This window comes from Syngnathus floridae, chromosome 21 (assembly GCF_059516105.1).
Source record: "Syngnathus floridae isolate MCC-2025c chromosome 21, RoL_Sflo_1.0, whole genome shotgun sequence".
Taxonomy (NCBI): Eukaryota; Metazoa; Chordata; class Actinopteri; order Syngnathiformes; family Syngnathidae; genus Syngnathus; species Syngnathus floridae.
In genome coordinates, this window is record NC_142433.1 from 182,501 (window position 1) to 200,314 (window position 17,814).

At 48.4% G+C, this 17,814-nt stretch overlaps 2 protein-coding genes across 6 annotated transcripts in view; one reads left to right on the forward strand and one right to left on the reverse strand.

Annotated features, from left to right (window-relative positions):
* LOC148379605 (neurexophilin-1-like) overlaps positions 1-13,245 on the reverse strand; it is a 16,682-nt gene extending 3,437 nt beyond the window's left edge. The window contains exons 1-3 of one of the 5 annotated variants that reach the window (XR_015854848.1): positions 12,019-13,244; positions 11,692-11,829; positions 10,845-11,568 (exon numbers count right to left, since the gene is read on the reverse strand). Coding sequence is in view for 3 of the 5 variants with exons in the window: in XM_088364623.1 (XP_088220749.1) it covers positions 7,869-7,922 (54 nt within the window). In the remaining 2 variants the exon portion in view is untranslated. Of the gene's footprint in view, positions 1-134; positions 238-4,399; positions 4,548-7,868; positions 10,271-10,844; positions 11,569-11,691; positions 11,830-12,018 lie in introns of those variants that run through there. The other 4 variants (XR_015854849.1, XM_088364623.1, XM_088364624.1 and 1 more) reach the window with 4 other exon arrangements.
* LOC148379606 (semaphorin-4E-like) lies at positions 12,706-17,797 on the forward strand. The gene is made up of 13 exons (XM_088364606.1): positions 12,706-12,987; positions 13,490-13,632; positions 13,907-13,951; positions 14,041-14,139; positions 14,681-14,780; positions 15,025-15,132; positions 15,546-15,676; positions 15,746-15,906; positions 16,006-16,063; positions 16,160-16,316; positions 16,405-16,517; positions 16,626-16,836; positions 17,032-17,797. The coding sequence occupies exons 1-13, from the start codon at positions 12,873-12,875 to the stop codon at positions 17,535-17,537; spliced, it is 1,947 nt and encodes a 648-aa protein (XP_088220732.1). The 5' UTR covers positions 12,706-12,872; the 3' UTR covers positions 17,538-17,797.
* The last annotated feature ends 17 nt before the right edge of the window (positions 17,798-17,814 follow it).

The following is a 17,814-nucleotide window of genomic DNA, read 5'->3' on the forward strand; positions in this document are numbered from 1 at the left end:
GTGGGTAGCTTTTACTTAGCTGTATGCTTACAAATTCAATCGACACCAGCTGCTTCCAAATTGGCAGCCACGGGCGACTTTTGTGGCGTGCGGGAAGTCATGATTCATTCCAATCAAGTCAATCAATTGCTCACCTGCATCTCAGAGCAGCTTCTGTCAGGATGAGGGGATACTGGGATACCAGGCCCCGCAGGCCCCGCCGGGCCCCACCAAGCCCCGCCAGGCCCCGCAGGCCCCGCCGGGCCCCACCAAGCCCCGCCAGGCCCCGCCAGACCCCGCCAGGCCCCGCCAGACCCCCCCCCCCCCCCAGGCCCCGCCAGACAACCCCCCCCCCCCGGCACCTGACGCTAATGTAGATTGTGGATACGCTTGCTTGTACATGGACAGCAGCTAGCTGGAGATTAGCCCTTATCTGGAGCCATGCGTGGGATAAGGCTGAACACACAGCGCTCATCACAAGTCAGGTAGCTTTAGGATCCTGTGGTCCCACCTAACGGCTAATGGGAAAATCAAAGGCTCGTGCTGCCTGTCTGAAGCCCGCCCCAGGGCCAAAGCTGTTAAGTGACTGCCCGCCTCACTCCGGATTTGATAGGCCGTCTGTCTTTCTCTCGCCGCCTCATCAAAGCAGAGCGGCCGATAAATGCGAGCCGTTATCCGCTACCCGAGGCCTAATTGGCCCTTTCCTTTCCTATCGGATCACTTCAGCGCCTCCGAGCGTGCCACGTTGTCAACATTTGATCCAATAGGGGTCAGCCAGCCATCCTTTCAAGATGGCGGGGGGGGGGACACACGCATTGTTACACATGAGTTACCGAGCATCGGCAATCCAAATGACAAAGAACGGCGCTTTCAAATTGAACTAACGCATGCCCAGCCCACAAATACAAGATTGCAAATAATAGATTGAAATGGTATTGACCACAGATGAACATGACATTGCAGACTCCGTCAAGTCAATACATTGCTATCACAGACACTTTAGGAATCTTCAATTGTAAGAGTCAATCACTTTTTGTGTGTGTATCTTATCAATGCAAGCTCTATGGAAATGCAAAGAGAGATTCAAGCCCAGCCAGCCAGGCGGGCAGGCAGGCAGGCAGGCAGGCAGGTGATTATTTGGAATGTAAAGCTACAGTATCTGCCGTCTCATTGTCTGCCCTTTGTTGTAAAGGTCATTTACAAGAGCGAGCGAGCGAGGGAGCGAGGGAGCGAGCGAGGGAGCGAGGGAGCGAGCGAGCTCCAATTTGTCAGGCTCCAAAGAAAAGAGCGCCGCTATCCAAACAAAAGCTATACAGGTCGACTTTGCCCGTGTCGAGACCTTGTCTTTTATCTGGCTGAATGATGGTGCTTTTGGAAGAATAATGTCCACTTACAAGTCTTTATTGTTCCCTCTCTCGGCTTGATGCTATATAACACTGATCCATCGCGACTGACGTGCTCACAGATGCCAGGGAGGAAGCGGGCGGGCGGGCGGGCGGGCGGGCGGGCATCTGAGGAGCTTGACTCTTTTGGAAGCCAAAAAAAACAGCCATGTACATAGATAGATACTATGCTACTTGTAAGAAAAGCAAGCCCAAATGGTGCACACACACCCCCACACACCCCCACACACCCCCACACACCCCACTTGCCTGGCTTTCTACCACATATGGCCATTTCTGATGCTTTCATTAAACCGTGACACATCCACAACTCATCCCACTTGATGTCAGTTGAGCTTGCTTTAAATATGGCAGCCTGTTGAGCATTTTGCACATCTGTGAGAACAGCTGCAGCATGAGACGTACACACACACGCACACGCGCACACGCACACACACACACACACACACACGCACACGCACACACACGCAGGCATGGGCTAATTGTCTTGCTACTAAAACCTATTTGCGATGGATTCGAAAAAGAATTGCATTCTAGGATTTGCCACAACTGGCCAGTGTTTACTTTTGAGGAGTAATTTAGCTGCCATTCTAATTTGGAAATCACGTCGATGCGACGGCGAGTTGCTTGAGGATGACTTGATCAATTGAATAGCATTTGGGGTGATTCATTTGAGTTTGAATTCTAGAAAAGAGTCGGAGTGACAATAACATCAGAAGATGGATTTGAAAGCACGCCAGATGTTTTGAGTGGAAACTGACGTGGAAACATTCTAATCTCCAACTATGAAACACATAGTATTTCCTACTAGTCAAATGGATGCTGATAACTTTCACCGCGGCCGAAAAGCCAAGTGGAAAAGCGTGATAAAGGCACGCTACGCCATATCATGGAATACGTCATGTGTTCTCAAATCTGGCTGCACTTATTTGATGGCTCCGTGTGCATAGAAAGAAAGCACTTCCCGACGGCCGAGTTGCTAATGTTTACAATCGTGACCCTGAGCTGAGCTGAGCTGAGCTGAGCTGAGCTGAGCTTTCCCCTCAGCTGCATGAAGAAGAAGAAGAAGAAGAAGAAGAAAAGGGAGCAAATCCATCAAAGTGACAGGGGAAATGAAGGGTGAGACACTTGACTACCTGTAAGGAAGTGCTCCTTTCACCCGCAATTGTTTTGATCAATGTATGAGCGCAATGAAAGATGAATTGCACTTCTTCTTACGGCATGTCCATTCCTTTGAATGTGCTTTAGCGGTCCGTCCTTCCTTCCTTCCTTCCTTCCTCCTTTCCTTCTTTCCTCCCTCCCTCCCTTCCTTCCTTTTTTGAATAGGACGTGTTTGATAGTAGATTGATTCATTCCATGGATGCACTTTCCAAAGGTAGATGCTTACTACGTTAGACGTTGCTGCGTATGCAAGACGGTCGCTTCGAAAAGGCCGCCGCTTATATAGCTTGCAGTTGTACACGACTACCAGAAGACGGACGGGAGCGACTGTTGCAAATGGGTTACCTACTTGGAGTTATTATTCAAAATAAAGCACATTAGGTCATTCAAAAGAGCAGCAGCAGCAGCAGCAGCAGCAGCAGCAGCAGCAGCTCTTTTGAAAAAAACACGCAACACACATCAACCCAACTACACCATGGTTGACTTGCTGTCCTCAGTTACGGTTAACGCACTTCTGTCTTTTGATTTTTTTTTTCTTTTTTCCAAGTGCGTCCCTAATACTACTAGCAGATGAGAAGACGGGCTGAGCCATTGGGAGCAAAGTGAAAGGTGACTCTCCGCCTGCATCATTGACAGGTGTCACGCAGCAAACTACTTCTTGCAAATTGAATTGTAATTCTGCAAATGCAGAGAGCCAGCGCAGCGGCTGCTGCAATTGTGAGCCCCGTCATGTCCCCACAATGGGAAAGTGATAAGGACTCCAATTGGTTGAGTCAATCAAAAAGGGGGAGGGCACAGCCATCTGCACTCTAATTTATTGATCGCTAAGCAAGGAAACACAGCCAGCCATATTGTATTTCTTATCAAGCGCCTGGGAGGGAGGGAGGGAGGGAGGAATTTAGCCATCGTGAAATAGAATTGCATTTAGGTTTTTAAGCCGCTCTTGGGATTCTCGACAGGTAGGGAATGAGCTTTGATCAGAATCACCTTTATTGTCGCTAATTCGATTCAAAATACACACGAATTGCCAACATTGCCATAATATTAGGTGCACGCGCATAAGTGGATGAATTCCACGACACGAGCGTAGCAGCCAGTCAAACGTTGCTACTCAAAAGCCACACGGCCAATGATCAATTGAAGTTCACTGCGTGGATCATGTCCTGACACTATCTCTCGCTCTCTGTGCTTTGTGTTTTCGACAAAACAAGCTTGTTCCATTTTCACGTCTTCACGTTATGACGCTTGTATGGATGATGGGGAGCAATTAGGTGCTCGCTCGCTCCCTCCGTGTGTGTGTGTGTGTGTGTGTGTGTGTGTGTGTGTGTGTGTTCAAGCACACTTCCAAGTTTAGCGGGGGAAGACAAGTGATTAAAGGAACTATCATCGTCTTTTGTGGACCTCAGCCACCATCTTTTGCTCCCATTTCTACAGATGAGTATGTCATCTTTCCTTGCGTAGCCTAGCCGGCCGGGCGCAAACGCTGCCGTGGTATTACTGCTACCTCCGTCACCCACCAAAAGCAATTTCAGGAATTTGAGCTAAACGACTGAAATGACTCATCCACAAAGTCAAACTATATCGGAGGGCGAAATGGGCTAGCTGAGCATGATCAGAGCCACCATTGTGCCGCTATCAAGGTGCCCAATTGGAGGGAAGCATTTCTGGAGCCTCTGGAACTGGGCCATAGGTTGCCTGAGATGTGGAAATGGCCTTGGACGGACGGCGGCAAGCTCCATCTCTGACCTCTGAACTGTGAACACAATCTCCAGCGGAAAACGGATGAGGGAGTAGAGGCTAGCGTCATTAATCATCCCGCTGCTGCGCACAGCACACAAACACTTGGCGTGACTTACATTTGGGAGGAGATGCCTCCCTCTCCATTTCACAGATCCAAATCTCTGCCACATTTTTCTCTTTCATCAGGATGTGAAATATTGAGAGAGAAAAAACAAGCCAGGAGCTTAGTGTGCCCATTCTTTCCTTCCCGCCTTCCCGCCTTCCCGCCTTTGTTCCTTCCTTCCTTCCTTCCTTCCTTCCTTCCTTCCTTCCTTCCTTCCTTCCTTCCTTCCTTCCTTCCTTCCTTCCTTCCTTCCTTCCTTCCTTCCTTCCTTCCTTCCTTCCTTCCTCCACAGTAGGTAGGCTACCATTATCATTGACTTCATAGGCAGCCACCAAGGTCAAATGTTGTTTTTGGCTGTTTGCGAGTGGATGCCAAGGCCCCTGGGGAGATGGATGCTAGGGAGGGAGGGAGGGAGGGCGCGAGGTAGGCAGCGCTCACATGTCAGCCAGCAGCTCACGCAGGTTACGCTTCACGCCGGCCGTGAAAAGCACCCAGCCCAACAAGCCCGAGTCACCTTGATGTGTCAATTCCAAATGATTACTAGAGATTATGCAAAGGGGAAAAGCAGCATTTGGTTCAAAAAGCAGCATTTGGTTCAAAAAGCAGCATTTGGTTCAAAAAGCTTCTATACCTCAGTGATGAATCGCACATCCATGCTAATAATTCACATGGAGGCTTCTTTGGTGGCATAGCAGTTGATTTAGCTAAGGGGGCGCACATGAAAACATTTGTCAGATCATGTGATGTGCGGAATGGGAACACACTCGCTGATTATTTTGTCATTAGCATTCATGCATTATTACTTCCGTCAAGGGGGTTTTTGCTTTTCATTACCACTTAATGTTATTTTGTCTTTCTGTCTTTTCTCAGTGAAAACATCCAAATCATGTGCATCGGTTAGTGGATTTTGTCAAACGGATCTGGACGGCTGGAGACAAACAGCACGAGGCAATCCCGTTCCTTCTGCTCACAGCGGTGGCAAACTTGACAAATGTCACACGTGCCGCACACTTGGTGCAAATCCGGCTTACCAATTGCTCCCTCTGCCTGTTTGCCTTCCCTCCTTCCTTCCAGCGCATTCATTCCAAAACTATGGATGGCGACTTACGTGAAGACTGCAAAGAAACACTTACTAGATGATGTTTTTCTACTTCATTGAAAGAGCTATTTGTGTGACACCTTCAAGCAAATTAACACCAGGTGCAGAAGGGGGGGGGGATGCTTAAGAAGAAAACACCAACTCATCTTAGTGCTTGTAGCCTGCATTTGTAGCATGTTTGAAGCGAGACAACACTTGTGGTTCAATTGACATGTTGATAATGCTGAAAAAAAAAAAGGGGTGGTGGTGGTGGTGGTGGTGGTGGTGGTGGTGGTGGGTCGGGGTTCACGGTGCTTTACAAGTCTGCGCGATCCCCCCACCCGCTCGGGCTGCTTGGCTCTGCTCAGCAGGCTACATTTGCTGCGTTTGATAATAACAATTTAATGTAGCTTTCATCACCGATGCCCCCCCGGCAGATAGCACTGCAGTGGGTGGCGGCAAACAAAGAGCCCTTCCTGCTTTTCCTGCTTGACTTTATTCTTCCTCATCTGGATGACAGATGGTAAGCCATCAAGTCTTCAATGTTTATTGATACAGTACGTACGTATATTTGTGGTCCTGACGGACAGGCGCATTTAGAAAAAGAATGACAAAAGTATGGGCTTCTGTTTGAATAAATGGAAAGAAAGGATTGAAAAGACTTCCTGGTGCCTTCATCATGAAGACATTCAAATGTTTTCACTCTCTGATGGGAGAAAAAAGCTCGATGGCGTTTATACCATGACAATGCTATCAAAGAATAGAAAATAGGATCACAAGTGCTCTTATTTTGTTCAATGGTCTGATGGAGCAACGCCAGACGGGATTTTGCTCTCCACGAATAAAGAGGCCCCTTCCCAGCCACCTCCGTTAATTGAATGGTGAACCCGTAGTCGAGTGAGCGAGCGAGCCCATGCGCCGCTCCGTTTGATAGACTGCTCGCTTGCTCGCTCGCTCGCTCGCGCTCGACTGCCTACCTGGGCCTGAGCTCTTATCCAGGTCAAGACACGTATCTCAGCAGACAAGAGGCTTAAGTGTCTTTAACACCAAGTAAAAGCATCAAAGTTCAGGATTAATCCTTGCTGCTGCGGATAAGGCAGCTTGTTACCGCCGCGCAGCACTATAGACTCCCTTTACGTACGTGCGTTCATTCGTTTGTACAAGAGTCCATTTTGAACTACTCATTTCGTTTCGGGGTGAATAGTACTGAGGATTCTTTTTTTTCAATTTCATTTCATTTTTATTTTTTTTTGGTCTGGAATGCCTGGATATGAGGCATGACCCAAAATCAATCTAAACTCTTGTTCCTCTATCCGTGAACATTGACCTAAGAAAGCACGTTAGGACATGAAATGGACGAAGACTTGATATCGATGAACGTGCGCTTTCATGTGGAAATATACGACGCATGTGTGGAAAAGTGGACACAGGAATAGATTGTATTGACATTTCTTGTCGATTATTTGAAGACGGTTTTCATCGATTGGAAAAAAAAACACCGGTCCGGAGTGCATCGTTTTGCGTGGATTAGAAAAAAAAAAACACAACTTGAACAATTTGTTCAAATCAAGAAATAAAAAGAGATGTATTTTCTTAACTTGTAGAAGCACAGCAAAACAATTCACAGCAAGTAAAATGCACTTTGAAATGGATTGATTAGCAATTGTGTGAAGCCTATTTATGTGCGTTAAGTTACCAACAGGAGCTTTGCACTCCACCAAAAAGAAACTGGGGTTTCTGTCACCATTTATCGAGTTCAAAAAATAAAATAAAATACAAACAGCACTAAAAGTTAGATTCCTGTCTAATATGCTCTCGAGTGTCCTCTGTCTATTAATGCAAAGAGAAGCGACATTTAGTTTCTTGGCGCCCCCGTGAGACGCTGTGACAGACAGACAGACAGACAGACAGGCAGACATCGGTTCTGTCGGGAGGAAGGAAGGAAGGAAGGAAGGAAGGAAGGAAGGAAGGAAGGAAGGAAGGAAGGAAGGAAGGAAGGAAGGAAGGAAGGAAGGAAGGAAGGAAGGAAGGAAGGAAGGAAGGAAGGAAGGAAGGAAGGAAGGAAGGAAGGAAGGTCCCACACACACACGTTTTACATTTTATTACTCTTCCGCTTTGGATTGAACGCGACCGAATTATTGAAGTGCATTTTCCAAAGTCAGTCTCACAAAGTAAATACAAAATAGCATCAAATTAAAATAGAGAAAAACAACTTTTTGTTCAGATGTAGTTCATGAAGCTAATATAAAGCCAAATGTTAGTTTGGAGAAAGCGTGGGACTTTTGCGAGTGCGCACTGAGACGAATGACCCACTCCAAAAGTCCCTCCCGCTACCCATGCATAGCGACATGACATGAAATGTTCCATCAAATCGATGGACGTTTGGTCTCTTCGTCCAACTTACCAGGTTTAGTACAGGCATGAGGAGGAACACGGCGCACCAACACGTCCCCTGCATCCTCCCTCCAGCTGCTCGCTCGCTCGCTCGCTCACTCAAATTTCCTTCGGATGCTACGTGCGACTGACTCTATGGTAGGAGCATCAATCCACCCAGGTGCGTCTACCTCACTGCGCGCTCAAGTTGTCAAACAGCCGGGCGGCGCAAGCCATGACCGCAGATGCAAAAAGGAGCCAGCCGCTGAAGGACCCGCTAAATTGAAGGAAGGAAGGCAGGAAGGAAGGAAGGCAGGAAGGCAGGAAGGCAGGAAGGAAGGAAGGCAGGAAGGCAGGAAGGAAGGAAGGAAGGCAGGAAGGAAGGAAAGAAGGAAGGAAGGCAAGAAGGAAGGAAGGAAGGCAAGAAGGAAGGAAGGCAGGAAGAAAGGCAGGCAGGAAGGAAGGAAGGAAGGAAGGGCAAAGAAAAAAAAAAGAAAAGATTGGCGCTACAAACAGTTACGTACTTGGGAGCGTTAATCCAAGAGTTGCGCTCATAGTTGAGCAGCTGCCGCTGATGTGAAAGTGACACAAGGGAGCGTTCCCCTTTATAGCGCGCGCGTGTGCGCAGGCGGGCGGGCGAGCGGGCGGGCGGGCAGGCGGGCGGGCGGACGCGCGGCTGCCTTCAGCACAATCAGAGGGGTGCTCACTCAAAAGGAGAGGCATGGGGCTCGCTCGCTCGCTCGCTCGAGTGCTGTGCATGGGGGCAGGCAAACGCAAATAGTTTGCTCAAAGTCCAATACTGCTTTCTTCTAACATTTTTAACTCACACTAAGAGTTGACTTTCACAAGGGAAAAAATGATCCTCAAGTCAATCAATCAATCAATCACTATTTGAGGGGGACACATTGTGCGATCAATCCACACAATACACAAGTAACGGGAAGACAGCAGGACTATTTCTGATGTGTTACTTTTCACTGCATGGTGTGGAAAGAGCACCTTTGCTGCCACTGCCGCTGCTCCATTCATCTGCCCACCTTGTGAGCAGAGTCAAGTTTGCACTCTTGCCGAGTGCGTGTCTCTAGGTTGGGGATAGATAGCATCCTTTTTGTCACACGACAGCGAAGAAAAGACTTTCATAAATCCTCACAGTCAGTCAGCCAGCCAGACAGACAGCCTTGCTGCTGCTGCTGCTGCTGCTACAACACTGGAGTGCTCTTCTTGTATTTTGGCCATAACTCAGCCAGCCTGGCTGATGGGAACCTGCGCTGAATGGTCCAGATAGCCTTCACGGCGGGCCCAGTGTGACACAGAGAGACTGAACAAGGGAGGATAAATCACCAGGGCTGGCTTGCCTGCCTGCCTGCCTGCCTGCATGCGTACTTCCATTGTGGCACCACAATATAAAGCTACATCTCAGGCCCTGATCCTCCAAATGCATTGGTAGCAAGTTTGAAGAAGTGAGTTGTCGTCTACTAAGGGCCCATTTACAAGAAGCAATAGGCCTGCAGCTGCGGCTGGCCAATCAGCACGCACAGAAAAAAAGAAAGAACTGACACGTCTTGGTTCAAACACCTGCTTGGCTTCCTCTTTTGCCAGAGCAATTTGCTGATTTTTTTTTACAGTGGCCATTCATTAGCTCTCGGAAATGACAGTGTAGGCACTTCCTAATGGCGTGCTTTTGGGTTCCAAAAGGAGACAAGACCGAGAGCACAAAGAAAGCGGATGATTGCAGAGTTAGTGTCCGCCGAGCTGGCACGGAAACCTTCCGCCGGCTCGGCTCCAATTGTGAGGGCAGATGTTGCCGCGGGCCCTCAGGCAAGGCGCTCGCTCGCTCAGCGGCTGGCTGACCGGCTGGCTGCGGCCCAAGCAGCTGCCGTGTCAAGCGTCGCTCGGCATCCGTCAGACTAGGCTTGACCGCAAGGGCTGCACTTCAACGCCATGTGCGTACAACAAAAAGCCCGGCAGCCTGCAGTCACCGGCCGGCGAGGCAGCCAGCGCTTTTCACCAACCAGGATGCATGCGCGCGGCTGACAGAGATGAATGGCTGAGTCGCACTGGCGGGCCGGCCAAAGGATGCAGCTGCCCTGCCTGCCCGCCTGAGGACCGGCTGGGTACCAATTGCTTTCTGGTCGCAATTAGCCTGACTGCAAAAGGCGCTTACAGAAACACAAGTTTCCGTTTGGCCTGTTGACAATGTGAAGATGGATAAGAGGTGGCTTTTTTTGGTGGGGCTAAACGTGGCAGATGAACTGTTCTGGTGTGTGCCACAGTGGTGTGATTCAGAAACTTTGGATTTCTTCACTTGTCTTTTGCACAAGTTAAAATAAAATAAGTAAATAAAAAACTACTGGTGAGGGCTACTTAAGTGCATGACTCCGTTGACAAGTTGGTGTTTTTTAGCCATCCGAGTGAGCATAACCAGTTGTATTTGATGTGTCCTCCCTCCCTCCCTCCCTCCCTCTCAAAATCAATTTTCATGGACAAAAATGTACACACTGTGTGCTGCTTTCAACTATTTCAAAGATAAGCTGATATTTTCATTGATGATACTAATGGACGGACCGATTTTTTTTTGCCCAAACAAACAGCTAATCAATTGACGTAGAGAGCATTTATATGGAAAAAGCGATCTTTTGCCTGCAACAATTTTGGCCGATGTACGTCATCACATTTTGATTTCTTTCCTTGAGGTTGCAGCAAAGTCACACCGGATTGAAGTTGCTTTTACAGCTTTCCTTAATTGACTGGCCCGGCCGGGCCCGGCCCGACCAGGCCCGGGGAACTTCCTTTTCTTAGCAGCGGGCGGGGAGTTAACAGAGACATGATTAGGTGAAGTGCTGATTAAATGAGAGGACCAAAAAAGGCAATCTCTGTTTCCATCTGATCTTAATTAGGAGCCCTGATGATGAAGGCAATTACAAGACTTCAACAAGCAGAGGACAACAATTTAAGGAATGGAAGAAAACAAAATTGAAACATAATGATGTGAGCCACCGCCACACGCTTAGTTATTGTCATTGGCTTTTACTTCATGTAACACCATTATTGGCATTATTTTGAGGGTACATCCGTTTCCTATATTGCCTATTCTCAAAAGTATACAAACATAACATATATGTGTGCATGCAAATGCAGAGGACCAGTCAAAAAGGTTGGATAATTACAGAGTTATTTTTACATGCCCTTCAAATCAAATCAAGTTTTTGTCTTATTTCATAAAAAAGACAACAAAGATGCAAAAGAAATGCTCGAGTGCCTTTTGGGGCTTTTCCGTCCCCTGGTGAACTCCAGATAGATCAATGGAGAAAACAAGAGGTTTTTGACTATCATCTACTCCTGGGGTGGGGCAATTGCGGTCCTCCTCGAGCCGGCCGGCCGGCGGCCGGTGCTGTCCTGCATCTTTTAGAGGTAGGTCTCCCTGCTTCTAAACACCTGATTCAAATGGTCCATTTGAATCAGGTGTGTTGCAACAGGGTGACAGAAAACATGCAGGACAACACCGGCCGGGGTGAGGGGGCCCTCGACGAGGACCGCAATTGCCCACCCCGAGTAGATTCTACGAGCCCGACTCTGAATTGTTTTGCCGCTCACTTTTAGATTCGGTCTAGCACTGACATCTAGTGGAGGAATGGAATACTGAAAATGTCTTCTTGAACCATGCATGCGCCAAGAACACGCTTGGAAGAAACGACGTGCAGCGTGAAAGGATACTTTGACGCCCGCCGCCGCTTCAAAGAAAAACAAAGGAAATCGTCAAAGTTGAATGGGATCTTTTCTCTTCTCTGTTTGTAAAGCGCTTTGTTGTAAGGATGGATTGGATGGATGGAGGTACTGTACTGTACTGTACGTACCGTATGGATGGATGGATGGATGGAAGGGCCACTAGTGTTGTTAGCCTTAAAGTTGCAGGGCTGTCAGCCGGCAGGCAGTCCCCGATCGGAGGGAGGCCCACACATTTTCCAAGCAGCCGCCGACGCCGCGCTGAGTGCCTGTAAATTCAATGATCCAATGAAAATTCGGAAACCGGGACATTTCCTCACTTCCTTAAAAACATTAAAACAACAACAACAACAACAACAACAACAACAAAAAACCACGCACGGGACAGGATGCGAAATGCAAACATTTTAAAGACATTTTTAAAATATAACATTTAAAAGCTTGAATGTAACACATACGGAAATATGAATTGTTCCAAGAGATCGATGTCAGGATTGAGTTGAGCCAGGGCGACCAAATGCAGCTTGAACCAGGATTTATTGAAGGGAAATCGGCCGAAAGAGGCTCACGGACAGCGAGCGGGAAACGGGATTCCCCTTGCACCAAGCGCAGACTAGGAAGACGTTCTGACCGTGAGCCTACCCGGCGAAGACGCAACAGGCGTGGACGACCCAAACGGGAAACAAGCACGCGGACAGGGTTTAAATACATCAGGGAGCAGGTGACAGTCAGTGCGGTAATGAAGGGGTGTGGCTGAGGGAAGTTGCCGGCGGCGCATGTGGCTGAGCGTCCTCCGCCACGGACGGACGGACGGACGGACGGACGGACGGACGGACGGACGGACGGACGGACGGACGGACGGGCGGACGGGCGGGCGGACGGGCGGGCGTGACAATCGACCACTATAGTGTGCAAACACATTTCTCTTTGCTTTTTCATCACTTTTGTGCCCCAAATAAAAGGTGTAATTCACTTCCAATGGAAATACTGTGATCATCTTAACTGACCTAAAAAAAGACAAAAGTTCGATATATTGTCAGACATTTGGGGGGATCTCTATCATTTGAATGCAATTGTATAATATGCGTGCATGTAATCTTCATGGTGACTGCCATCTTTGGCAAAAGCATTGTGACATCATTCGTGTTGACTTCTTGATTAAGACAAAGGAAATAAAGGCTTCAAGAGGGTCAACAATTCCAAAAAAGAAGGAGGACAAAAAGGAACGTAGGTGTAAAAGCTCAGCTCGCTTGACATCACCGAGTCTGTACTTGTTGGAGAGTGGTGAGGAGCAAGCAAGTACTCTTGAGAGATGTCGCCAATGATGATGCTGCTGCTGAGAATTGTCTGCGGCTTCATACTCTATGGCTCATTTTGCGATAGCAATGTGCAGCCTTGGGTCGCACGAAAGACTATCCCCTATCCAGGTAAGTCTTGGGAGCTTACCATTCTCTCTTGTGACAATTGGCAAATGTAAAAAAACAACAACAAAAAAACGTGTTCAAATCCTAAAGTCAAATAATGGAGACGGAACAATACAATGAGTTTTTGTCTTTTCTGACTATGTTTCATCTACAGTCTAACAGCGTGCTTTGATAGCATGTCAAGTGTGCGTTAAGCTAAGTAGTAAACGATTTGCTTTGGTTTTATCATGCTATGACTTTTTTTCCAAGCGAAGTGGGACACCATTTTGTATGCTTTTCTCTTTGAAGTCTATGTCTAGGTGTCCGTCCGTCCGTCCGACTATGGCTTGCGGGCCATAGTCGAACGGACGGACGGACGCACGCAAACAATTCAAGTGACATGACTTGTTTGATGGGAAGGAGGCTGAAGATTTCTTTGATAGTGCTAAATTGAGAATAAAAGCCCAACGACTCGTACTTGCACACGTGCAGATGCTATCTCTTTGCCGTCCGTCCGTCCATTCAGACAATCTTGTGACGTTCCGCGAAGATGGGATGAACTACTACAACGCCATGCTGATTATGGAGGAGCTGGGACTGCTGATAGTGGGAGCCAGAGATGCTCTTTTTGTCTTGGACATTAATAACATCTCTGCCAAGATGCATCATGTGAGTGGAACATGATGGACGCACCACGCACGCACGCACGCACGCACGCACGCACGAACGGACGGCACTGTCCCACGGCTGGCTACTCTCAAAAGTCATATAATCAACATTTACACATAAGATGTACACATGTACAAAAGGAGACAGTCAATGTTTGGTTTTGACACTTTGTTGCCTTGTGATGATGATGATGATGATGATGATGATGATGATGATGATGATGATGATGATGATGATGATGATGATGATGATGATGATGATGCTGCTGCTGCAGGTATCCTGGCCGAGAACTGGGGGGAAGGCATGCGTGATTGACCAGGTTTGCGTCAAGTCTTATCTTGATGTTTGTGCGAGTGGTCATCTGCTTGGAGTTTGAATCTGCTGTATGTTGGCTCTTGTCGCATGCAGTTGAATTGTCACAATTATATCCGGAGCCTCCACCAAACTTCCAACTCCGCCGTGCGAGTGTGTGGGACAAATGCTATGTCGCCCAGGTGCGACTCTTTGGTAAGTTGAAAATAGACGTCTGAAAGGCTTGACAATATCTGTTGAAAGCAAGCAGCCAGCCAATCCCTATCAATTGTTGATTGCATGTTGCAAGCGAGCGAGCGAGCGAGCGAGCAAGCAAGCAGCCCTTACTTAAACCGTTGTCTGCCAAGGCAAGGACATTTCAACAAGGACGCTTTAAGGTTGCAAATGCCACCGCTAGATGGCAGCATCTCTTTGCACAGAATGAGTGAGTGAGTGAGTTTGGGTGCCAAAGGTCCTTTACTGGGGCCGGGCCGGGCCTGGCCAGGGATGCGATGCGATGCGATGGGATGTTGAAAATTCGAGTTTCTCAAAAATGTCTTGGCAACAACAGAGGCGGGTGGGTCCTCAAGACCTAGCAACTTTGATTGGCTTCAATTGTGAAAGCCAGCCGCCGCCAAAAAGTAGGTCAAAGTGTCACAATTGGTTGACCAAAAAAAAAGAGGTCAAATCATCACACAATTGATGGAAAGGAAGGCCATGACTATTTACTTGTAAGATTTTTCTTTTTGTGCTCTAGAGTTGGGATAGTGGACACCCGGAACCATCTCAGAACTATCAACATGTAGAAGGCCTTTGTTCTGCCTTACCATTTGATGGATATGCCTCCGTCATAGTCGGTGAGTATTCCACTTGCCAACGTCAAGTAGGAGTAAACAAGAAAAAACAAAAACCAAACTACCAACTGTCCAGGGCACATTTTTCGTGCAGGCAGGGGCAAGAAAATCTAATTTTGGATCTCCGGACAGTTCAAGCAACTAGCATGTTATGCTTTTCCACATTGAATACATTTGTATTTTTGTTTATAAAAAATAAAAAAAAATGTGTAGAACATGATCAAAGTTTGTGGTATATGTCGGACAGGACAGCACTTGTATGCTGCAACAACAGACAAGGATTCATCCCAACCCCGAATAAGGCAAAGCTATGAAGATGGTTATCAGGTTGAATTTCCTTCTAACCTGTTGAAAGGTAGGTCAAATAAAGCGTAATTGCACGATGGATGGATGGGTGGATGAGGTTGGATGAGTGGATGGGGTTGGATGGGTGGATGGGGTTGGATGGGGGTGGGTGGGTGGATGGATGGATGGATGGATGGATGGATGGATGGATGGATGGATGGATGGATGGATGGATGGACGGATGGATGGATGGACGGACGGACGGACGGATGGATGGATGGATGGACGGACGGACGGACGGACGGATGGACGGATGGATGGATGGATGGATGGATGGATGGATGGTCAAAACAAGAACAGATATGCAGTCGCTCCATACAAATTGTAGAGATCAAATAACTAGACTACATCAATGGTCATCATTTTTTTGGACTCCAACTGACTACTCATCTACTTGACCAGATCCCCTTTGTCGTCTTCCAGAAACTATTAACTTTGTCCACATGGACTTTTTGAAGGAGGAGGAAATGCGCATCTATTTAGTATTCTCTGGTGTTGTGAGGGCTGGTAACAGTGGTGCAGTTCGAGTATCGCAGCTGATTCGTGTCCCCAAGGTAACAACTTGCAAAATCCAAACTGCTTTACAATCAAGTGCAAGTATGCATGCGTATGGATGGCTTTAGCACCACAGCCACAGCAGTTACCACAGGTCCTTGGTCCAAGCGCGGCTGGATTGCGTTCTGCCCGGCCAGAAGTTGCCCTCTGTAGTGGAGAGCGCCTACCTGTTGAAGGATGATCAAAAGTGGCAGGAGAGTCGATTATACGCCGTCTTCACCTCACAGCTGTAACTATAAGCCGGCCCGGCCCAGCCCAGCCGGGCCAGCGCAATCTCATCCACCAGAGAAGTAGCCAACGTGAAACTGTTTTCATTTGCACTTTCCAGGGATGGAGTGTCAACTGTGTGTGCGTACAATATGCGCTCTATCAGTCAATTGTTAAACGTAAGACTGTCTGGCCTCCAAGCTTGAGAAATGGAGAATCCCCGGAAGGACTTTTTTTTTAGCTTGCCTCGTCTTTGCCTCCCCTCCCTCCAAAAGGAGTGCTACGAGGACGTCAACGATCACCAAAAGCTGAATTTACCAGAATCGACTGTCCCTCTGCTGATGAAAAAGGGAGCAGCGCTGGGCCAGATAGTTGGACATCGTGTGAGCACATTGGCCGGAGAGACACAGGATGTGGTGTTCATTGGCACAGGTAAGGGGGACGCTATTTCAATTCAAGAGCTGAAAGAGCGAGCGAGCGAGCGAGCGACGGACGTCTGGTCTTCTCGCTCCCCCGCCAGCCGACGGTTTCATTCAGAAGGCTGTCGTTGCCGACGGAGAAGCGTTTGTCATTGAGGAGATTCAAGTGTTCCCAAGTGAGCCCATCAGGACACTGCGCCTGTTAACCAGCAAGGTAAAATGTCAAAAGCGAAATTGTTGCCGCCAGATGCTTGATTGTATGGCTGGCTGGCTGGCTGGCTGGCTGGCTGGCTGGCTGGCTGGCTTGCTTGCTTGCTTGCAGGGGCAGCTGTACGCCAGCTCGGACGCGGGCGTGGTCCAGATGCCAGTCAGCGATTGCGCTCGTTACCACACGTGCCTGGACTGCCTTCTGGCCAGAGATCCCTATTGCGCCTGGGAGCTGCTCACAAAGCTCTGTTCGGCCGTTGCTGCCTTGTCCGACCTTACCACGGCCATACAAAGTTTGAACGCTGTCTCCGCCTGTCCCTTACCCGGTATGTCATGTATCCATCCACTCGATGTGATCCTTGGTAAGAGTCAATCCACGGATGGATGTTTTGGGCTCTCTTGAGTATGGAAGGGAAAAGTTTGGGCTCAGTTCTTTCTCATCAGTCACACAAAGTGAAATCAGACTTTGGGCGGGCTCAGCGCGATTGAAAGGGCTCGTCACGTTGCTTATGTCTTTGTAGGTCCAGTGGCAGTGGTGAACAAGTCTTTGGCTCCAGGGGTCAACATGCTGCTGCCTTGCCAGGCTAGCTCCAACTTTGCGCAGGTCCACTGGCGCTTTGCCAACCGGACGCTGGAGTCCAGCGCCAAGTACCGCATGTATAGCCAGGGTCTGGTCATTATGAACGCCTCGGACTCGGACGTGGGCCTGTACACGTGCCGGTCCTCGGAAGTGGCCCGAGACACCGTGTACAGCCACGGCGTCGTGGCTGCTTACGACTTCACCGGCAGCGAGCGCCGCGACGGCGGCGGCGGCGGCTCCTCTCATTCGCCGCTGTTGATCTGTGTCCTTTGGCCACCTTTTCTGGTCTCAATGGTTTTGCTGTTTGTGCTTTGCCTCTCCCTGGCCGCCTTCATCGTATGCAAATGGAGACGACAGGTGTACACGGTTAGGGAGAGCAAGAGCGACGACAACACCCAGTTGGCCGTGACCAGCGTCAATCCCCCAAGAGATGAATATACTCTCTAAGATATTGCTGAGTTGCATGCAAGCAAGTTCAAGCTTTGACACATCGCTCTACAGTGTACCTAATCCCACCCTTTGGGTCATGTCGACCGACCGTTGTTCGAGTAACACATCTATATACAAAGCGTGTCCATTCTTCCTATTTAAGCAGGCCCCAATCGAGTGAAATCCTTTGGGTGATGATTTGGTGGCAACCCTTTTGATGATGATTTGGTGGCATGTGCTGGCGGCTGCATTTAGACAAATAAAATGAGTGTGTCAAATCTTTGGTGGTCATAAA